The 24174-nt window shown below is 41.0% G+C and overlaps 1 protein-coding gene across 3 annotated transcripts in view; it reads left to right on the top strand.

Moving 5' to 3' along the window:
• The window catches only part of tmeff2a (transmembrane protein with EGF-like and two follistatin-like domains 2a), a 365596-nt gene that overhangs the window by 155708 nt on the left and 185714 nt on the right, over window positions 1-24174 (top strand). The window contains exon 1 of one of the 3 annotated variants that reach the window (XM_079517924.1): window positions 11621-11710. The exons of the other annotated variants lie outside the window; for them this stretch is intronic. Within the exon in view, the coding sequence (XP_079374050.1) occupies window positions 11688-11710 (23 nt within the window). The 5' untranslated portion in view covers window positions 11621-11687. Of the gene's footprint in view, window positions 1-11620; window positions 11711-24174 lie in introns of those variants that run through there. 3 annotated transcript variants of the gene reach the window in all.

Raw genomic sequence — 24174 nt, 5'->3', positions numbered from 1 at the left:
CTTCATGAATTTCTACAAGTGAAATTAGTTAGGTCTACTGTAATGTCCTAGAAAAACACTAGTTTAGTAATTAACCATCTTATGCAAGAGCATTCACATGCTGATATTCTACCATAGCATGTGTGCGTATCACAGTTTCTTTACAATGGGGGTATAACTTTTACCAGGAGGCATAACATTTGTCTCGCTACCGATCTACCTACAAGGATTGGATCATTAGGCCTAATCATAACACTACTACAAATACAATTAGACTATACCAATCATTGTGAGAACATTTCTAGCATATGGCTTTTCTAGCAGTAGTTGCCTAATTACTGTAGGCCCTGTTGCACACCCTTCACATATAATGCTTGGGTTAATCCACCCCTGACCACTGACAGATCATACAATAGCCTAAATATATATATATACTAATGGTTTGTCATAATGGATATAGATTTTTCAAAATAATTTTATTTGAAATGAACATTGTCAGATATTAAGACATGGAATAATGTTACAGCTAAGTTTGTATGGTGTATGGAGTATGAGTATGGACTACGGGGGACATGTAAGAATAAAATATGTATGATACTGTAGATTTGCATGTATGCATAGGCTTACAAAATGTGTTAAAAACACACCTGATGTTATAAAGCTTGTATAATGATTCTAGTTGTATGATTCAACTTGTTTACGTGAGCATATTTATATCATAAACTTATCATAAACACTACAGTTTTTAAAAAACTTGACTCAGTGACTTTTGCAAGTCTCAGAGAAACTAGAGAACTAGAGAAAACAAAAACGGTCTCTGCTCATGCTTATTGCAGTAGAATACAGCATAATGCAGAATGACCTAGGTGTTTCAATTGTATGGTGTGTATTCAATATAATTTGCCATTGCATTCTATAAAACAATGACAGTGAATTGTGATGCATTGGGAGATTGTAGATCTGTTACTTTCGTATATTTTTTAAAAGTGTGTCTAACACATTTTCTTCATACTTCTACATACTTTAGTAACTTTAAAACACAAGGAAAAATGGTATCAGTGATTAATGGTTAGACTTATGTACTGAATAAATGTAACAAACATCATGTTGGTGCTTGTTATAGAATATAGTCATGTCCAGTCATATAAAATCATGCAAAAAGCATAATAATAATAGCATACACGTGTATGCATGTACGTATGCACGTATGTATGTACGTACGCATGTACGCATGTATTTGGTTAAAATGTGTAAATGTATGTACGCATGTACGCATGTATTTGGTTAAAATGTGTAAATGTATGTACGCATGTACGCATGTATTTGGTTAAAATGTGTAAATGTTAGCAGACCATCAGTTACTGTAATTATTTGCAGTCTGTCAAAACATGAATGTTTGACAGTTCTGTTTAACTAAATCTAGTGGTCTAAAAGACATGCCCATAATCATGTCAATTATACTTTTAAACATGCATGCCCTATACCGGCATGTATTTTACGAAAATGTTTTACTTTTAGTACTTTAGTTACAGCTGTTATGTCACAGGATGTCTCAGAGTTATGGGGTGCACACCGTTTTAACACTGTTGCCTAACCATGGAATAAATATATAATATTATATTATATATATTATATTTCTAAAGTTACTGGATAAACCAACCACCCTAAAACATGCATGCACGCACGCAACACATGCTCACAGAGAGAGAGAGATCTAACACATTTAGGGTCCATTAGTTCTAAGCAGTCACCAATCCATAACAAAAGGCTTTTGTTCATGAATTACAATGAAAGCCCCCTTTTTCTATAGATTGGCCTTTACATCTCACACACACACACACACACACACACACACACACACACACACACACACACACACACACACACACACACACACACACACACACACACACACACCCACACACACACACACACACACACTCACTGTACCCAAAGTTTTTACGAGTGAGACACAGACAAACAGACTGAGCCGTAAAGTGGGATCAGTCCTTACAATGCACGCACGCAAGCACGCACACTCAGCCAGACCTATCCATTACAATTAAATGGCTTTGAGTTGTCACAAGTCCATATGAGTGGCTTTTTTGTCAATAGAGACAAAAAGGCACGGGACTGTTAAAGTGTAGCAGAAAGTGAACACAAAAACCTGTACTTGGCTATTATTGCTAATAACACAAAAGAAAGACCCTACTTCCAAAGGCTTATGGCTCCTTTACATCTCTCACACACAGACAGACAGACTGAATCCATGGGGAACAGTCCATGCAATTAATGCACGCACGCACGCACGCACACTCACTCACTCAGCCAGACAGACATTACAATTCAATGGCTTTGAGTCGTCACAAGTCCAATGAGTCCAAATGAGTAGCTTTTGTCCACAGAGACAGAAAGTGTACACAATAATAACACAAAAGAAAAGCCCCTCTTTCCATAGGATCACTCACTCACTCACTCACTCAGCCAGACAGACATTACAATTCAATTATGTCCTAATGAGTGACTTTTGTCAATAGAGACAAAAAGGCATGAGACGGTTCTAGCATCCCACTCTCTGCAGGAGAGGGTCACACATTAACAGAAAGTGTACACCAAAAACATGCACAAACAGTGAACAAAACCACACAAACTATACAAAAAGAACACCCTGTTCTCTAAAGATTTCTAAAGAGTCTTGTTTATACATGAGTCTGAATAGATTTCTTTTGTACATACTATAGACAACAGCACACAAAGCATGTATAGAAATCTATAGAAATTATGTCCATTATGTCTAATAATTACACACAATAGAACAAAAGATATAGAGAACAAAAGAATATGGTACTTCTTCCCTCTAATACTACTGATAAGAGCGCCCCTCACTTCACACGGGTGTGATTTCTTTTTTTCTACAACCAAATCCACATCCAGGCTTTACTAACATGCCGGGTGGGGGACTACCAGCAAGTCAGAGAGTTCCACTCTGCCGCCATGGTTGTCTGGTGTGCAGCACTGCTCGGCATCACCTTCTCGAGTGGTGCTCAAGGCCTCTCCTGCTCGCTCCTGTTGTTCCCCCTCTGTGTCACAGTACCGGTGCCATATGCGCTGCCAGCTCTCTCTGCCTCAGATAGGTGGTGTTTGACCCACTCTCCAAAAAACTGCAAATGATTGCTGCTCTTCTGTTCCAGCATCCCGCTTTGGCTCATCCCATGTGCCGCTTCCGTTTTCTCCTGCCCAGATCCCGATCCCGCCGTCTCACCATCGGATCCCGCTGAATAGGGCTGGCTTGGCCACGAGCTGCATTGCTGATTGCTGGCTAATGGCAGCCCAGTTGCAAATTAAACAATAATGAGCCGAGGGGAAAATTCTGTATGTCCAGTGACAGAAAAACAAATTTTGTAGCTAACTACACACAGAAATGGCACGAAAAAAGAACAAATAGGCAAAATGATGTTCAAGAAAATCACTAATCAAAACAAAAATTTATTTTATGCCAACTGATATAGTTAGAGGTACAGGAAATTATCTTTAGTCAACTTTATATTCTGCCTATTTCCATTGCACTTAACTGTCAAACTTCCACACCATCCATATTACAATAATAAAAATTAAACTAATGAAAACAAAACAAAATAAATCAATATATGACTAGTAAACCCAAATAAATAAAATCAAGTCAAAACAAGATAAAAATAAAAACAAATGAAAAATGCAAAACTATTATAACCTTCGTTACAAGGGAGAGTTAATGTGTTCTTGTTGGCTCCCAGGCCACTTTAGTTAGATGTATTGCATAGTGTAGTGCATGTATGGACGTATGGCGAGCCTTCGTCCACCTCCTCTGCCTGTGTCTGGGACTACATGATGCATAGTGCAATGATGATGTACAAATTTAAATCCACGGCAATATTTCATATTCAGTGATACGCAAAATTCATGAAAGTCATCACAAACAAAATAACATTAGATGGCAATGGACCACATCAACTACTGCAGATGTACAAGTTAAATTGTATTAGCAAGCAGACTACCATACAGATCAAAATAAAATTGATTCAGTAAAATAATACTCTCCGGATTGCATCTTTAATTTAAAAAAGACTATTGAATGGGTTTGCCTTAGTCTAGACTTTCAGAGATCTCTGTGACATTCTATTGTGAGCTAGAGGTGCGTGGTAACTCTGAGATTGTAGAACAAAAAAAGTGCATTGCAGAACCAATGTGAAGCACCGGCGATGGTCCTTCCTACTATGGGCGGAGGCGTTGGTTCAGTGTGTGCTTGTTTTATGCAGTGGTATATCAAGGCCTGGGAGCTCAACAAGCTCAATAGGATCATTAAGAAGGCCAGCTCTGTTGTAGGCCTCTGAATGAGGAGTCTGCAGTCAGTCACGGAGAGGAGGATCATGGACAAACTTAACTCCATGCTGACAAATCCCTCCCATCCGTTTTATGTCGTGCTGCAGGGTAGGGTGAGAACCTTCAGCCGAAAGCTCACCTTGCCCCCGAGAATGCATACGAGAATGCAACTGTCCCCCAATGCATATGGTCCTATGGTGGTCCTATGGTGGTCCTGGTCTTGTGTGTTTATGCCCACCTGTGTCTGTTGTTTTTCTGTTTGTCTAATAGTTTTATTTATGTCACATTATGCTGCTATTTCCCTCCAGGGATTAATAAAGTATCTCATCTCATAAACATTGCCATAGTAGTAGCATTACAAGGATGGCTCATTCATCACCCGACCCGAAAATAATACAAATAAAATAAACCTCTATATCAGCCTGTTGCTCTCAGACAGTGGTTCCTATTTGCTGTGTTTTGGGCTAGAGTAAGTTCAAATGTGTACACAGTAGAAATATGATGATAACGTCCTCTCTTCATCCATGACATGTTCTGTTCTGGAACAAAAAAAGCTTCCTTTTCTCTAATCGAGTTGGGGTGAAGCTTCCTTTTTGGCTTTCTAGGATCTTTGTCTTTGTCCTCCCTCTTCTTCCTTCCTCTCGTCTCCCTCCTCAATTCATCCCGATCATCATTTGACCACGTGTTCTCTTCTTGAACATCCTCCATCTCCTGTTTCACTTTCAGGACATGTGTTACTTACTTAGGGACAGGGCATTATGGGTCCATTTGGACCCCGGTGGTCCCTAGACCTGATGCTGAGAACCGGTGGTCTTTGTGATTGTGTGTCTGCCTGTGGGCTAATATCAGAGGTTGTCTATTTGTGTTTTACTTGCCTCGGTCAATCGGACAACCCTTAGCCTCAACCCCTGTAATACCTCATGCCACTTGAGCGATCGTTGGACCGATCGCTGGACCAATCGCTGGACTGATCACTGGTCCGAAACTGTCTCCCCCCTGAGGGGCGAGAAAACCACAAGTAACAACCCAACAGTGCTGCTGCCACTGCCACCGCATAAGCAATGCCCAGCAAATAACCAACAGCAAGCACAACGGCGACGGCCAACAATGTTTTAATCATCTTCCTAACTAACTTCCAGTGCTTGGAACTTGTCTTGTGCATCTAACTGTACAAAGTAAAGTACTGTCGCTCATGCAGGACCGACACATTTATTTATCTATCCCCAAACCCTCCCACGTTGGTGCATCTCAGCTGCACACTGATTGGATCAACTTGATGATGTCACAGGTTCTGCCGAAGCAGAGAATAAACGTGTTTTTTCTTATTTGGTGTGGCACTGAAGGGCTCAATTGTATAGAAGTGCATTTCACTGCATGTATGCATGCCTGTGTGTATGTATGTATGTGTGTTTCACACACCAAGTTAGTCATACAGTTCGAGATCCAACGGCGTTCATTACTGATTGACTCCACAACCTTGCTCCCCCCTACCTCCCTACCTCTCTGACCTTCTCAAGCCACATGTGCCGTCCCATCCCGTCGCCTCAGGTCCAGTGATGCTGGGCCTCCTGGAGGTCCCCAAGACCAGGCTCCGAACCTGGGGGGACAGGGCCTTCTCTGTGGCCGCCCCCTCACTCTGGAATGCACTCCCCAAACTCAGAGATGCCCCCTCCCTCTCTCCCTACATTCAACTGTTCAGAATTTCCATTCTGAGTCCACTTAGTTTCAACTCTTTTTGTGTGTGTTTTATTGCATTTAAACCTTATCTTACTTGCTTATCTTATTTTTTTTGAGGGCTGCTAGCCTCTGGCTTTTGAAATTACATCATGTGGCAGCCAAGTCTATATGGACTTTTAATGTTTGTTTAGAGCACTTTTTAACAACCATAGAGTGGCAGTCATGTCTATGGACTTTTAATGTTTGTTTAGAGCACTTTTTAACAACCATAGAGTGGCAGTCATGTCTATGGACTTTTAATGTTTGTTTAGAGCACTTTTTAACAACCATAGAGTGCCACCACGTTGCCGCCCTGCTTTTTCAATGCAAACAATATATTTCTGCTATTATAATCATAGTACCTGATGATCATGTTTAAAGCCCAAACCGCACCAGTTGCAATCACGGCATAACCTCTTTAAACAAACATTTCCAGACACTCCTCACTTCACACAAGTGTGATTTCTTCCAAATAAAGTTGCTCTCTTTTATTGTCCGTCCTCTCCCCCTGGCCTCCACACATGCATGCAAAGTGTCTTTGAGTACCGTAGAAAAGTGATAAGTATATAAATTCCTTAGTATTATTACTTCTGGACAACATCCAATCCAACAGTCTTCGGGTCCTCACCGATACGCATGCCAAATTTGAAATGGATGGGTCAGATAGATGGTATATAAACACGGTTTATGGTATATAAACCGTGCTGGCACAATCAATAAAATATATATTAATTACATCGATGTGCCCTTGCCCCTTACCCATACACGTGTAGCCTATAATGTTTCCCCCCTCTATATAAAAATGACAACATGACAAAATGACAATATATAACTCTAATGTCGTATTTCGTCTGGCTACTATAGCCTACTATAGAGTCTAGTTTTATCCGTTACCAAACTGTGTTGGTGCACCCCCTGTCACCTTCTGACCGAGCTGACGCACCCCCAACGCCTAGCATTGTATTTGTTATTTGGTCTAAAAAATGTTTTATATAATCCGTTGATCACACAATCAAAGACGTTAATTACCTCACGCTGCGCAAGGGTATTCAATAACGCTCACACCGTCACCATAATTATAGTTTGGTAAACTAAAAAAAAAAAAAAAAGAAAGTTGAGTTGTCCTGTCGAATTGAAATGGTGCCCGCTGCCTTGAATTAGTTGGAATGTAACATTTAGAAGACAATGGCAAGTTGTCAACACCCTGCGTCGGGTGGGAGAGGTGAAGATCATTAGAAGAGATGCAGGGAGAGAGTGGCCAATGGAATTGCATGAAAAACGCGGTCATCTTGACCTTTCAGCCATCAGAGTAGTAGGTGAGATGAGTTCAGTCATGCTAGTGTTAAATGCCAACTTGGGAACCATCCAGCATAAAATAAAATGTGCTATTATCTCTGTCCTATACAGAATGCCATCAAGTTCTCAGGCCACAACCTGGTAATTCAATCATAATTATTACATTGTTAAATGTAAAACAAAAAGTTGACGGGCCAAAAATACCAAACAAAAATGTTAAATCTTTCACCTTGCATGTAAACTCAGCCTCTTATGAAATCTATGTCAGGATTGATTGATTGAATACTTTTAACAGTTTGCAAAAAGCACAGAGACCTGTACAACAATGCTATAAAAGGATAACATTCCATTGTGGTACTATGCATTCAATTAAAGATACGAAGGCTACAAGTTGTCTGTATGAAAAATAACTATAGAACGCATATGGTGGGTCGTCCATGGAGAAACATCTGGGTCCTGACCTCTATTCCTTCTACGGAATGCCCATCAATCTCTCATTATGTCTCCCACTTCACGAAGGTCTTCCACTCTAGCTGAAAGCATGTTGACTGTATCTTCCAAGCGGATCACTTTGACCTATAGCACACAGGTGTCATCTTCAGCGTCTGAATTTGTTTTTCAGACTCGGCAACCTTGACAAAGAGTAAGTCATTGGATTTTTTTTTCTTCATGTCTGCACCCAACCCACCCCGTCCGTCCTCAGCTCAGCTTGCCTTTGGCTGTGGTCCACTTTGAGCTCAACTTTTAACCCAAAGATAAGTGTTGAATTGAAGAATATAGAGTAATTGCTCCAGATGGTCTCCGATTTTCTGGTTTCCTACCAACTAACAGTACGCCTCTCCGACTTACAAGTACAATATCGGGGTACTTATTCCACGTCTGCCTCTACTAGACCATGGCTAATTTGTTTTTATTATTATTATTAATTTTGTAGCTGGTCCATCACTCTCTTCCGCTGTGTCCCATGGCTTACTTTGGAGGGGAGTTGTTTTCAAGGCCCTTTTATTGAATTCATGGTCGTAATCATTTCAAGGCATCAACTCCGATGTTCGCTGTTCAAAGGACGGCATCGCCCCGTGGAAATGAAAGGAATGCTTACACAATGGACATTTCTCTGTTCCAAGGGAGCAGATTTGTGTGGAAATGAACTCTTTGGATTGTGTTGGGGGTGGGGCGATACATCCTATTTAATGATTTGATTGCCAGCCAAGATGTTTCAAATGGAATAGTGTGTCTTCAAACACCTGATAAGGGTCAGAATGTGTGCACGCGTTTACTTATTGAGGGGCGCTAACCCCCCCAATGCATGGCTTTTGAAGATTATGTCACGTCTATGGACTTTGTAATTGTAGAGCACTTGTGACGGAAATTGTTTGCGAGCCACATCTATGGACTTTAATGTTTGTTTAGAGCACTAAATGACGACATAAGACGCTGTGAGGCCGATATAAATACAGTGGTCAACTGATTGGCCAACCCAAACCGCCAGCTTTACTGATTGACGTTACGCTTGTGCCGCTTAGCAAGTATAAGTTCCTGATTGGCTAACCTGACCTGTCTGACTTAACTGATTGGCCGAACTTCGCACAACCCATGTGGCATTTATAATAATAATAATATTAATAATAATATTAATAATAATATTATATAGCACCTTTCGAAACGAAGTTACAAAGTGCTTCACAGAGAATAAAAACAGTCCACAACAACTTTTACATGCCCTGGTAGTTATTGTAATGCACAGCTGACACATGCCATTATAATAATATTTCACATTTCAACAGATATTATACCGCTTGGAAGAAGAAAAAAATCAATAGCCAATCATACAAATTATCTCATTTACTGTGAGTAAATAAATAACACAGTGGTAGGAGTTGAGTTATGTATTTACTCTGTCAGAGTTGTTGGCGCCGCCAGCATTTTTTTCTGCTTTTCCTTACCTTTCAAGTAGTCACAGAATAAGACATTTTCTCTGTCGGAAAAAGTGATTGTGTTTCTGTGTCCTTTGCGTATCTCAAGAAACCAATCGTCTTCATAATTTCCGCAGTGCTGATGCCTGAGGGAGTGCAGTGACGAGTGTGAAGTCAGTTGGAGCTGCTCTTGTCAATGAACGGCAGCACATGCCACCATTATGTCGTCTGCACAGAGATGTGTGGGGAGGATTAACTGGCATAATGATAAAAATGAGTAAAAAAATAAAATAAACAATGATTTGACTTTGGTTTGGTTCTGCAATGCAGATATTTTATTTTATTTTTTTGCTTTCTCTTTTCTGTCTTCCACACAGTTTTAGCAACAAAAGCTGAGCCATTGTCGCAGTCTCTATAGCTGAGTGAAGCATTTCGAGGCTGACTTGTGAGGCTATATATGAGTGATGCACTGTGTGTATTTTGTTGAAACCTGATAAAGTATTAGCCTACATGGAGCAGAGCAAAAACATTTAACTTTACAATGTAGGTGCGTGGCTTACATTCTTATCAAGAGTGGTGCCGAATAAGTGCAACACGTAAGCTTAAATTCTCAGGACAACTACACCATGCTATAAGTGGCTTACCCACAGTAACTGCAGCGTAGGTATTAAGATATTTGGTGAATTGCTGTGTCCATTGTGTGCCCTTACTTTCTATGGAGAAGAAAAGGACCAGTTTCTACCCATTAAATACCAGATGTCAAATCTGGTACGAATCATTCTACAAATGTCTTCTAAATCCTAACAGTTTTCTGAACAGTTTTCACATGCCCTGAATATATAGGCTAGAGTTCCTCTGCTGGACACTTCTTTTCAGTAGCAAAGCAGTAGAATTAGCATTAGGCTAATCCGTGAATAAAACCTGCAGGGAAAACGTACATTTTCAGAAAACATACAGGAAAAGATCAGGAAAGCATGAAGAGTTGGAATAGCACATCTGTGGTGCTCAAACGTTTTCATGTCAATGCAATTGGCTGAGGACCCCCATCTCAAAATGTTGTGTTCCAGGGACCCCCAGAAGCAAATATGTGAGTTAAAAATGTTCACTTGAAAAGAAAAAAATATATATAAGATTTGCATAACTGATCAGATTTACGATATGTGCTTGTATCTCTGCTATTTTTAATGATAGATAGATAGATAGATAGATAGATAGATAGATAGATAGATAGATAGATAGATAGATGTGTACATCTACTAAAATTGGGGAATCTACTTCATCATTTCCCACATGGCTAAATAAAGCGAGTCTCTCATTTCCCTGGGATTCAAACTAATCAATTTAATTGATTATAACAAATTATCCATAAGTACATTTTAAATTCTGGATTTTTACTTGTAACAGAGTATTTCTCTATTGCAGTATTGATACTTTTACTTAAGTAAAACATTTGAGTACAGAGTACTTTTTTCCACCATCGGCTGTTGGTCAATGTAATGTTCCCAGAGGTCCAGGTGTCACCGGAACCGCTCCTAATGACCTCTGACAATGTCTGCCGTCACCCTGCCATCACCTGCTGTTTAGCCCAGGAACCTTTAATTAAATCTGGAATCCAATTACAGGACTGGCTAATGAAATTTCCAAATGGGGAAAGTGGTAATCTGCTCATTGAGATGTTTAATTACGAGCCAGTCTGTGAGTTGCAGATAGGTTACACCACTGGATTTGGTGGATCCTCTGTGAGCATGTGTGTGCGTGCATGCATGCATTTGTGTGCGTGCGCATGCGTGCGTGTGTGTGTGAGTGGATTAGACAGAGAGAGAAAGTGTTTTCAGTAGTGCTGGAACTGTTTCATCGTATTGCGACTGTGTTAGAGATGATCCACTGTGTGTGTGTGTGTGTGTGTGTGTGTGTGTGTGTGTGTGTGTGTGTGTGTGTGTGTGTGTGTGTGTGTGTGTGTGTGTGTGTGTGTGTGTGTCTTATCTTTATCGTGCATGTCTATCCTTTTAGCATTGTAGGCCGGATCTTGTAGGCTTTCTGCTATTTTTTGTTGTTTTAGGTATACATTCCGATTTAGGTATACATTCAGATTGCACAGCAGCACATGTAATAACAAGACAAGATGTAATAACAAGACATTGCATGTGTGGTGCGTTGTCATCTGCATAATGTATACATTCAGACACGCGGGTACCAACCTGGTACTATGGGTATGAGTGGGGGCATTCATTTCCAACTTGCATTGTTCTGGACCGAATAGACTGTTTTGTTTTGAAGCCCCCTGCTGATGGTTAAATTCAGTACTCACCTCATTTCCTCTCTAGACAGGATGTTGTTGTCAGATCAGGAAGAGAATCCATGGCTACAATATGCTTCTAACTAAATGTGTCAGTGTGAATTGCAATCTTACTCCATCCTCTTCACATGCTTATTAAGACGCAATGTCTGTGAGTATACTTGTTTAGGAGACTTATATTGTTGATAAGAGCACCTAATTTGTGAACTCTAGCAGAAAGTCATATTATTATTCTCTCTCATTTGGATGCTATAGCCTGCTGTGTATATATTACAGTCTAGTTTACCTTAATTGATTGTGAGCCTGTAAAAAGAGAACATGTGTTATTTATAGTATTTTCCTACCTCTTTGGTGCAAAGATCACACATTACAGTACTTTCAGTACCCACTTGCTAATCACCTGCTGTATGTAATGGTTACCGCTTTTATCTGTTTATTGAGTGAATACATGTATTTCCTACCTGGTTGTGTACATTAGGCCTACTGTACTTATGTCTTGGCTGTATGCAATACATGCTGGCTTATATGTTATATTCTTTAATAATTATATTGCATTTACCTTTATTCTGAAACATACTGTATTGTTTGCCTTGTTTCAGTTTCACACTTTTGTTCAGTATACAAAAGTCCTGGCTTCCACTGGAGTTATTGAACTGAGTGTTTAACTTACTGGGTAACCTATCGCTGGTGAGACCAGTACTGAGTACATACATCGTTCTCGACTTGTCATGTCCCGATATGGATAGAATCGTACCTCGCGTACCCCTCAGTCAACATGTGGACGTTTGGTCAAATCCCATGCCCATTATGGAGAGCTATCTGATGCGTTCCCGAAGAGCATTCTCAACGGGCATCGGGCATAAAACAAACTGCCCCGCCGATAGGCTGGTTTTGTGTAGGCCAGGGGTTCTCAACCCGTGGGTCGCGACCCCTCGGGGGGTCGCCAAATTATTTTGGGGGTCCCCAAATTATTTGTTTTTTTTAACTGAATGGCTGGAAAATGGAAATTAAGAGTTTACATAGTACGTGGTGCATGCATAAACTTTCCTTAATGATTATATCTGGTTTCAGTATTCATTTATGATATATTTTCTGGTTATTTTTGAAGTCAGTTTGTATTGGTGGTGGGGAGGGGGGCGGGCGGGCGGGGGTCGCGAGACATGGCCAAAGCATTTCCGGGGGTCCCCAGCCAAAAACGTTGAGAACCCCTGGTGTAGGCTACAGTGGAGACCTCATGTTTATGTATGTGTTGCTATGTTTTGTTTTGTTTTGTTTTGAACAGACCTGTGAAGACAAATATCCCTTTGGGGACAATATAGATTATTATTAACTTAACATAGTTAAGTAGTATACCATAGTACCATATGTACCATAGTAGGTGAGACATGCCAGCAGCACGCCATGTGTTGTGTGCCAAGTTGCCAACTCTCTCCCCATAGAGCATCGCAGTCCCGCGCCCCTGTGAGGGCACCGGAAGAGAATTTCCCTTTCATTTCTCCCATAGACGTTTCAGATGGTATTTATTTAAAGACCCTAAGCCTCGGCAACTCGGCTCCTAACAAATCATGTCAATAAACACATTGTGTGGGCCAAACAAATAATTAGAAAGAAGAAAAAAAGGGCAGAGTTTCTTTACTGTCAGGGAATTGCAGCAGAACTGTACCAAGATCTGTTTGTCTGGTCGAGTTCCGCTTTGACAGGAATGTTGATTAAATAAAAAGGGTTGATAACAATATGTTAAATTCTATTTGATTGGTGCTATTTTTTGTGTATGTTTCTGTGAATAACTAAGGCTATGGTACGGGTTCACGATGAACAATCGCCATCGCCCTTGTGGTGTCATCAAGTAGCCTAAAGCCTGTCCATGGTTGGATAATTCCGCTGATAATCTGATATATTTATTATTTATATCACTGCTCTGCCTCATTGAATAATACATTGGCGAGACACAAGAGAAGAGAAAGATACTCTGCGTGCGTGCTTGTGCATACAGTGTTTTGTGGGGTGACACATTTCTTTAGATAGTTTTAATTACAAATAAAGTAATTAAACCACACAATCTACTGTGTGTGTGTGTGTGTGTGTGTGTGTGTGTGTGTGTGTGTGTGTGTGTGTGTGTGTGTGTGTGTGTGTGTGTGTGTGTGTGTGTGTGTGTGTGTGTGTGTGTGTGTGTGTGTGTGTGTGTGTGTTTGATGTATTGTTTTGTCTTTATGTGTTGTGCCTGAGGGCCCCCTCAAAAACGAGATGATGCATCTATCTAGGGGCTTATCCTTTTAATACAATTTCAATATATAAATCCTGGATTACAACTTTAAAGTTGACAGTTCAGTAAGCCTACTCAGTCTCAGAGACACAGCTGTGGCATTTGGTCTAACCTTGAGTTGTGTTTCTCCAGGTGAAAATAGTTTCATCGCATCCATCACAGTTCTTGACAGAAAAAAAAAAAAAAAAGGTCTCAGCCGTTCAGTTGAGACCTTTTCCCATCATTACTGTATATAGCCTCTCTCTCTCTCTCTCTCTCTCTGTCTCTCTCTCTCGGGAACAATTCCGCCTGTCCCTTCATCTGATCACTGCAGCAACAACAGAAATGATTACACAATTGTGTCCTAATAACTTTTCATTATTTTTTTTATTTTATTCAAACTCATCAGCCGAGGAATTAGTGCTTTGTGTTGTTCTGCAGACGGTTCAGTCAATGCGATGTTTGTGTAATGCTCCTGAATAATTAATTATCTCTCTCACGTCACGCACACTTACACACGCCACGCACACACGCATGCACTCGCGCACACACACACCCGCGCGCGCACATATGCACAGTGCACACACGCATACATGCGCGCGCACGCACGCACGCACACAGCGTAATGGCTGATTAGCAGGCTCTGCTACTCCCCCCCCAATCAATGCAACACTCTTACTGTAAGTGGAAGAGCTGGCTGGAATGATTTAAGCTGTTATTCAAATTGACACCAATTACGACCAAGTCTATTTTTTCCCCTTTTGAATGGCTGATACCGTTTAGCCTTTATATTTTATTAAACCATAAATCCAACATCTCAATTCCGTCCGTATTGACACAAGTGTAAAGACGGTAAATTCAATGGAGATAAAACACCATTAGCTTATTATTACAGTAGAATAATGTTAGAGTAGTGATGAATGAAAGAGGAATACTGTATGAACACAGCGGCCTAATGAGGTGTATGCCAGTGGTTCTCAAAGTGGGGTATGGGACGCCCAGGAGGTCCATGAGGGGCTTCCACGAGGTCTGCGGCAACATGAGCGGTTTAAAGGGATAGTCCACCCCAAGATTACCTTTTTTTTGTATGGGTTTACTCACCCCATGGAGACTTCATGGATATCTTCTTCTCATTCCTAAGCCTATGGAGACACAAATTGTCTCCTTTGTGTTTCCATAGGGAACCACTGTTGGTCATCATGGGGTGAGTAATCGATAGGAGAAAAAAAAAGACTATCACAATATGCACAGTACACAATCTAGCACGCTCATGAGGTTGTGAGCTTGTAGATCAGCTATTGTCGCTATCTTTGAAATGTGTTGCATATGATATGCACAATGCACATCATTCAGGTTGAAAGTTTGAGAATCACTGGTTCATATAAGCCACGTAGTGGAGGTTTGATTGACGGTTACAGTATGGCCGTTATGAGATATGAGTACTGTAGCCCGTGGCGATGGAAAGAACTGTATTGAGCTGATCATATCGAGTCTAACTTACCTTTACAGCTGACAGCTCCTTGAAGGCTGCAACTGTCGATTTAGTTTCTCTACCATTATTCCATTGATCTTTTTGGTGCTTTTGGTTTGCTTTTTTTATTAATCAAATAGCCCTGAAGCACGTTTTATTGAAATAGTTATTTTTATATATCAACTTTTCTTTTTTGTATTAATCAATTAGCCCTGGAGCATGCAGGTTTTATTGGAATAGTTTTTTTTATTCATCAACACAAACGTGAAAAGTTGATTTATTTTATTTCTTAAATTGTGCGGATGCGTGCACACGACCTCATCCTTTTGGGCAAGGTTGCTTCTCGCCCTCAGGGCGTCTTACTGGTTAATATTATTATTTTTATTATTTGCAGAATGTTCACCCCAGAATAGGGATTCATGGTTCATGTGGTTAAAACTATTCTGGCTATAATGTAGGCCCTCAAACCATGTTCCCATTTGTTCCCTCAACCCATATGTCCCCTCAACCCTATGTCCCCCTCAACTAGATGCTCCCTCTAAATCTTTCCTGAATCTCCTCATCTGGGATCAATATAGTGAGGGATCTCAAATCCGACCTGAGGGCCTCCTGGTGTTCACGTCATTAATCTTAGAAGCACACTTGGCTGATTGGTTTTGGCAGAGTTCACTTGGATTCTTTTAAAAAAGAAATCTGATTTGGCTGTAGCCACCGGGGACTTAACAGGATCTACTAATTACAAACTAAAACTGACTGTAGTTTTATGAGAACGGTTGAGAGGGAAGTCGATGGTGCAGACCGGTGAACTGAAAAGATGTGAGAACAGCTAGAGATAATTGATTTGGGGAGCATGAAGTTATAATACAAAATAATCATCTTATGTCGGGTGGAAACCTCATATTATGTCCAAAACTGTTACTTTTCAGGATTCAAATAAAAGAGTAGCAAATCTACAAGCTCGAAACGCGGCACGGAACTTGTGGATCTGCTACTTTTGATAATGATACCACCAATCGCTTTGAAAGACGCAGTAGAGTCTCGTAGAGTTTACTTTTAAGTGTTATAATGCCAACACTTTTTGTTCTTTCACTCAAGTAAATGTATTTATTTTCTACACCATGGTACTGCTACTTTTAGTATTTGGTTAAAACAAAGTTTATTTTGTTAAAAGGTTACTATATTCTGATAGTAATCATCGATATAGACTGTTTGTTCAGTAACAGCTGGATCTCCCTATCTCTCCAGCTCTTTAATAAACAGAAAATACATGTTCAGGTACGTAACAAAATGTCAGCCAATCAGGAGAGAGTAGTATTTTATCAGCTTAATTTTTATAGTGTTCCAGTTCCAGCTCATTTATTTGTGTCATCACCTACAATTCCACTTGTTTAATCTGCATCCTGACTGCGTGCTCTATCCTGATTGTATAAAAAAATAGCAAAATAGCAGATCTACAATCTCAAAATGCATGGTTTCACACCACGCTTCGATGACGTTAATTCACAAAAAAAAATTAAAAACACTGTCAAGTTAGAATACGGAGATAAGAGGTATCTGCATGCCCGACAGCAACAACATCAGATTATCTTCTTTCTTCCACCACTGGAAGAAAAGTATGAGACACAAAGCACGTCCACAGACTGACTGCTGTTGAGGCAGTTCTGCTGGAAGGAATTGACTCACTTTTTCATAACAGCCAGAACAGCAGCCAGGCTGCTCACAACAACAACAACACTGCTGGAGGCAGAGTGGGAGTACGGAGGCTGATGAGTATTCCTCACTGTCTGGAAAGAAACCTCGTAGTAGTACGCATCTCCATATTTCAACTGTAGTTATTCACCTAAACATAACCGCAAGCACGGAGCAGCGCATGTTCGCCAAACCTTAATCCGGTCGCCAACCTTAATGCACCGTCGCCAACCTTAATCTGGTCACCAACCTTAATGCATGTTCACCAACCTTAATCCGGTCGCCAACCTTAACGCACGGTCGCCAACCTTAATGCATGTTCGCCAACCTTAATCCGGTCACCAACCTTAACGCACGGTCGCCAACCTTAATGCATGTTCGCCAACCTTAACACACGGACGCCAACCTTAACTCACGGTCGCCAACCTTAATGCATGTTCGCCAACCTTAACACACGGACGCCAACCTTAACTCACGGTCGCCAACCTTAATGCATGTTCGCCAACCTTAACGCTCGGTCGCCAACCTTAATGCATGTTCGCCAACCTTAATCCGGTAACCAACCTTCACGCACGGTCGCCAACCTTAATGCATGTTCGCCAACCTTAATCCGGTCACCAACCTTAATGCATGTTCGCCAACCTTAATCCGGTCACCAACCTTAACGCATGTTCGCCAACCTTAATCCAGTCGCCAACCTTAATGCATGGTCGAACTAACGGGAGGTCGAACCACGGGCAGTCAACGCCCAGCTTTGTGTGTTTGTGCGTACCCCATAGCGATGATTTGATTGGCTGAGCACCCCATAGCGATGATTTGATTGGTTGAGCAAGTACCAAGTACGCAAGTATCAAGTACGTATTGAGGATAAAAAGTGAAGACAGAAAAGTGAGGACCGAAAAGTGAAGACGCAAATTGTGATTGGACGGAATGAGATGATGTATGATGATGTAAGATAATAAGAGTGCCCCACACTTCACACAGGTGTGATTTTTATACTTTTTTGTGGGGGTTTCTGCCTTTATTGATAGTACAGTACATGGTAGAGAGAGCAGCAAAGGTCGTCACCGGGCTCGTGGAATCGAACCCGCGCAACTCGCTGTCAGGCTTTTTACCGCAGACCACATCTTTTTGACAATGCAAACATATTGATCTACCAGCTCACAACTCGTCCGCATGACAACACGTTGTGAGCTTGTAGATCAGCTATTCACCATTTTTCAAAACATTTTGAAAGTGAAAGTGGTTTTGTCTGCCTGTTGGGTTTTTATAAATATTTAACCGATGACAATTAAAAATTTAGAGATTGTGTTGTGACTAAATAACTACATTGGATCCACTGGATGAAAAGTAACGGTTTTGGACTTACAAGGTTTCCATCGGACAGCCAATCCGATCCAACTGTAGCCTATTTATAAAGCACATTTAAAAACAACATAGTTGACCAAAGTGCTGTACAGTATTCATAACAATACATGAAAACACAATGCAACACAAGGAACACATACAATACAAATAAATACAAAATCAATCAGGGTTTAAAAGCCAAATAATGAAAATGAGTTGTAAAGATGTGTTTTACAGCTACGATATTCACTTTCTGGAATTGTACACATACACATGTTATCTTTGTTATCTTAATTCTAACGCTGCAAGCTTGCTATTGTATTATTGACAAGTCTTGAAAGTGATTTAGAAGACATTTGTAGAATCGGCCTCAGCTGCTCTTCAAGGAGTAGTTCAACCAAATAATTACTTATTTTCTATCAATTGCGCACCCCACAAAGTCTTGAATTCATGGATATTGTTTTGTTTTTATCACATTCCTAAAACAGTAATTTGATGACCGACGGTCTCCTATTGAGTCTCCTATTGACCATCAAATTATGAATGTGATGAAAAACGAAGAAAAAAATCTCTATGAATTCATTGGGTGTGCAATTGATAGATAATATTAGTAATGTATTGGGTGAGCTACTAGTTTAATGGGTTAACAAACCACACACACATTTAACAAAACAAAAATTGCTCAGTGCACCTTAAAGCTCAGCGTTTGTCAGTGTAGGCGTCTGTCTGTGTGTGTATATTGACAGAGGAGCTGAGCATTCTGGGGGATTAGAATGCTTCCATTGATCAGGGTACAGATGTCATTCTCACCCACACAAGACTCTATAGCGTATTGAGCTTTGAACACAAGACACACGTTTCACTGTGTTCAAACAAGGCATGGTGCCTTGTTTAAAGATTTCTTCTATCAAGAAATCAAAGTGATATTTTATTTTTTTATTTTTTTGGATTGGATTTATACAAATCAAGGTTTGATTTAGGGACAACAACTTAAGCCGTACTGTACATTTCAAAGAAAATGTCGTCTACATACGTATTTCTTTTAAGACACATTTTGACATTTTCTTACGCATTTGTTAAACACTGACAGATTCTCCCAAAAATAGGGACAACAGGGTTAATGTTGTGACAGTATACAATATACATTTGTATTTCATTAACTATCGTCGATAATCATAAAGATCCCTAAATTTCATCATCATACTATACACATTTTTTGACAAAATATCGTATCAAAAGCAGTGTCATGGACACCCCCCCAGCATATCAAACTACACTAAAAGAAAAAAAGAAAAGCACACATGTTTTCTTTTAGCTGGCGGTGAACTCATTCAGACCATCTAATTAGACTGGTAAGCAGACAATTAGAGTACAGCATGTCTGTGTGCATGTGAGTTATTGCACTAGCAGTGCCTGCATGTTATTGCAAGATCCATAGATGGAAATGTAATTGAGTAGCAGTTTAATTGAAGAGGCTGCTAATAGCGTTGTTGGTGAAGCTTATTATCTGAGTCACATATGAGAACCTCATTTATTTTAGCTACATTATGTTGCACTGGCAATGTAGTTCCTCACTTTGTGAGGCGTTGCGAGCTTGTAGATCTGCTATTTTCACAATATTCATCTGTGGAACAGAAAACTGAATGCCCCAACTCTACATTCCAAGGGCATTTAAGAGTGGGGGGTCTGCAGTTCAAATAACATGATTTATGTTGGGGTTTCATGGCTTGAAAAGGTTCAGAGGATGTTATGTAGACTTTTGCCAGGTCATTATTGATCTGGTTTAGGGTTTATAGTTTCAATGTACTGATGTTCTACTGTTAGATGGATGATAGGTTCTTGGTTTACTTATGATTCTAGATGACTATTTATCTGCATTTGATGTATTACCTTGTGCTGTTCTTGCTTATTGTAAGTCGCTCTGCATTAAGAGCGTCTGCTAAATTGTAAGCCCATGCTGTAGAATGTTGTGTTTGATTCATAAAGCTCTAACCGGCCGGGAACCATATGCAACACGGAAAGACAACACAAGCCCTTGCAGAGAAGAGGCACAGGAACTACATTTTGCTGCATTATTATAGCAGGAATTATGTTCAATACATAGTTGCTCAATCTCTCTTATTTTCATACATGCAAGTACGAGATTAAAACCTTGTTATTAGAATTTATTGTTTCCATTAGGGATGTCCCAATACACATATTTCGTTTCCGATCCGATCCCGATACCACAATTTCTGTGTTACCGATACCAGTGTTGTGATCTCGTGTTGTGTTTATAGCCATCTAGCTATCTCATCATATAGCAGACTCCTCACTCGGCAATTTGGGCAACGCCAAAGCAAACTCCACATGCCCCAACATTTTATTTACTTGCCATAGTGTCAACCCCTTACACCTGTGTTGGATCGGTGGTTAGACTGGCATATTCGCCGATACCGATTTGACCCGATATGGCAAATAAGGGCCAATACCGATACTTTTCCGATACCGATACAGTATCGGGACATCTCTAGTTTCCATAATATGTTGAACACACAAATTAACACTTTTGTCCCTTCGCAACACCCAGTGACCAAAGTGAAGCGATTCAAGCGACTAGAAAGATCTTTCGGTGGGAACACGGCTTTGGTAGTTCTCAAACCATGTAAAGGACCCCCAAATGTTTACAGTACAGTATGTATTAAGCCGCAGACACAAATTTGCATTTGTGTCGTGCCCCACAAAATGTCCCTCGGCAGTGGTGGGGGGATGAATTTTACCACTGTTCCACCTAGAGACCCCACACACAAAAGGTATTTGGTGCCAGGGACCCCCACAAGATATAGGGATAGATTATGTTAAGTTTTCTGTAGCTGAGAACCGCTGTTTTAATCGTCTGTCAATGTTCTTTAAGGCTGATTGAAGAAGGTCAACTTCACAACGAGGACATTTAAAAACATGCAGTAGTTGACTTTTATCAACATCTGGTCATCTTCAGCAGAAATGCTTGCTAGAAAAGTGTTTTGTTACCTGCCAACAGACTTGCATCAAGTTTCGAAGGTCACTAAAAAGGCTTCAACAAGTCCTCAAAGAAGTTTGGTCCATGGACAAAAGAAATTTTTTAAATACAAAATGACACTTTTATTTGATCAGGGGCCAACTTCCCCGAAGTCTGTGTGCTCAACACCACCAAGTGTTGCCAATAATACAGTTTAAATTAAGTTAAAATACATGCTTTAAAGTGTCGGCGAGCTCATTACAGATACTACAAGGACGGACACATGCACACCACACAGATGAACAGTCTGGTGAGACGTAGGAGGAAACTAGGCAGGAGGCAAACCATAGTCCTAGAGACCTCCCAGTGCCTGATGTCCCCCAAGAACACACAAGGCAGAGAGAGCTTCCTACTAGTTCTGGCAGGGGAGAAAGGACAGTGGGCGGGTCCGCGGGGGGGTGCCCTGGGCGCGGCGGTTGCTGAGGTGTGGTCAGCACTGGTTTGCTGCACCTGGCCGGCAGGTTTCGAACCACAGCCTGTTGGCCGGGTGTGGCTCGCCCTCCCGGTGCTGGTTGCGCCTCGGTGATGGCTGCGTCTCCATGGACTTGTCTATAGCTGGAAGCCTGGAGGAGAGGAGCAGTGACTTGGCCAATCACTGCTGACCCGCCAACTGGAGAGTGTAGTGGTTGAGGGTTGAAACACTCTAAGAAGGTTGGAGACCACCTGATGACCTCTCCTCCAGGCCAAAGGCATCCATTAGAAATGGATTATATTTGCATCTTTGATGTATTTACAAACTGGCAATGTTCTACAAGGTCTGTATTATGAGAGCCGGATAACAAAGTCACATTTAACTTCCAGGCCTGGAGGCGGAGATTATGTTTTCGCCCCTGTCTGTTTGTATGTACTGTAAGTGCATAACTCATCTCGGACACTGCTGGACCCGTTCAGCATCACACTTTGCACACACACTCTCAGTAAGCCAAGGAACACACTGCACCTCAAAGCTTGGTGCTAGCACTAAACCAGCCTGCTTGACGTGTTGACCCATAACTCCATGGCCCTTACATACCTTTGGTTTCATTTGTACACTTTCATTTGAACCCTTGCATCGTGTTAGAAACCTGATGACACTTTTGGTGTTAGCGGGTCAGATTTGACCCGTGATTTATCTCAGCATAGTTGACTGCATAACCCGCGTTCCACGACATTTAATCCATGCTCCTCCCCTGCCTAATATGCTAAACCCGCTATTTGTTGTATGTGTTTAATTCGCCGTTTTTTAATAATTTAAATGAAATAGCGGATTTGTCACGGACCTGGTGATGAGGCCGCGTTATGATGACGTAACCGGAAATTGACCCGTGCACTGGGCCGCAAGGGCTTCTGGGAAAATTAGTTTGATGCAAGTGAATGGTGGTTTTCACTGGGATCCATCCATGTTGTTCTTCCACATCACGATGGTGGATTATTTTTCGGTTCAACAACAAGCCATCGGATTATTTTCAGGGGGATTTTCATGGATCAAAGGCGCAAATACTTCGGCGTATGCTCCAGGTAATTAAACAATCCCGACAGCCTCAGTATATTTTAATATAAAGCGTGGAAAGTGTTAACTCAGCACAAAATACTCAAAAATAATTTTCTTTCGCTCTCAAACCTGTAAACATGAATATTGACAATTTCGGGGCGATTTTCCACACTTCTCTGCCGGGTCATATTTGACCCGTAACACCATGTCACTTTTTTATAGATACGATCAGAATTAACTACAATAGTGATAATTAATTTCGTTGGGTTAAAATGGCTGTTTCTGAGGTGAAGTTTCTGAAGTGTAAAGGGTACTTTTTACCTATTTAATCTTGAAAACGTAATGGCTGCGATCAGGAAACACAGAGATGTCACGTTGTCCGACTATTACTAACCCTAACTCTGACCCCAAACCTAACCTTATAGTCTTAAACGGCCACGTTAGTACCTTATATTAGTCACGTAAGTCAGTTCCACAATGTTTTCACTTAAGCTGCAGTAATTTCACTTCTGTGTTTCCTAATCGCAGCCAGTAGTCTCCAGATAACCTGCTGGCTCGATTGCATCGTCTTGATAAGTAACCTACGTGTACCTGTGCCGGTTGATAACAGTGTGTGGGACAAGTGGGTGGGAACACGGGTCAAAAATGACCCTAACACAAATTGTGAGGTGTGTGTGTGTGTGTGTGTGTGTGTGTGTGTGTGTGTGTGTGTGTGTGTGTGTGTGTGTGTGTGTGTGTGTGTGTGTGTGTGTGTGTGTGTGTGTGTGTGTGTGTGTGTGTGTGTGTGTGTGTGTGTGTGTGTGTGTGTGTGTGTGTGTGTGTGTGGCGCAAATAGCTTTTTAGTGCTATATGTACTTTACAAAGACGACACGCACGCACGTGTGTGTGTGCGCGTCGTCTTTGTAAAGTACATATAGCACTAAAAAGCTATTTGCGCTACTTTTTCCTTTAACATGAATCAAAAGGAACGCATTTTAGGGTTTTGTTTTTCTTAGTTTAGCTTTACACGAGGTTTCGACATGATAGCGACTCTACGCATCAGCAACCTGTGTTGCCATAATCACACCACTTTAAACGCGGGCCAGCAGAGCGGTCTGTTTGTGTGTTCTGTCTGTACGGAGGGTTTTTAATGAGCAGGTGCATGTGCCTTTTGGCAGCTCTTTTCTCCTGATTGCAGCCTGGGTTGGTCTCCCTCGGTTTGGACGGGCGTCACACAGGAGGCTTAAGCAATTGTACACGGGTGGGTGTGCGTTATCGTGATTATTGCATGCCAGTGATGTGCAGGCAGGGTTAAGAAAGCATCACTGAAGCTCGCAACATGTCACGACACGTGGTGTACAATAGATGGGCTAATTTCA

Source organism: Electrona antarctica, assembly GCF_951216825.1.
Source record: "Electrona antarctica genome assembly, chromosome: 13".
NCBI lineage: Eukaryota > Metazoa > Chordata > Actinopteri > Myctophiformes > Myctophidae > Electrona > Electrona antarctica.
This window is presented reverse-complemented; position numbering and strand designations above follow the sequence as displayed.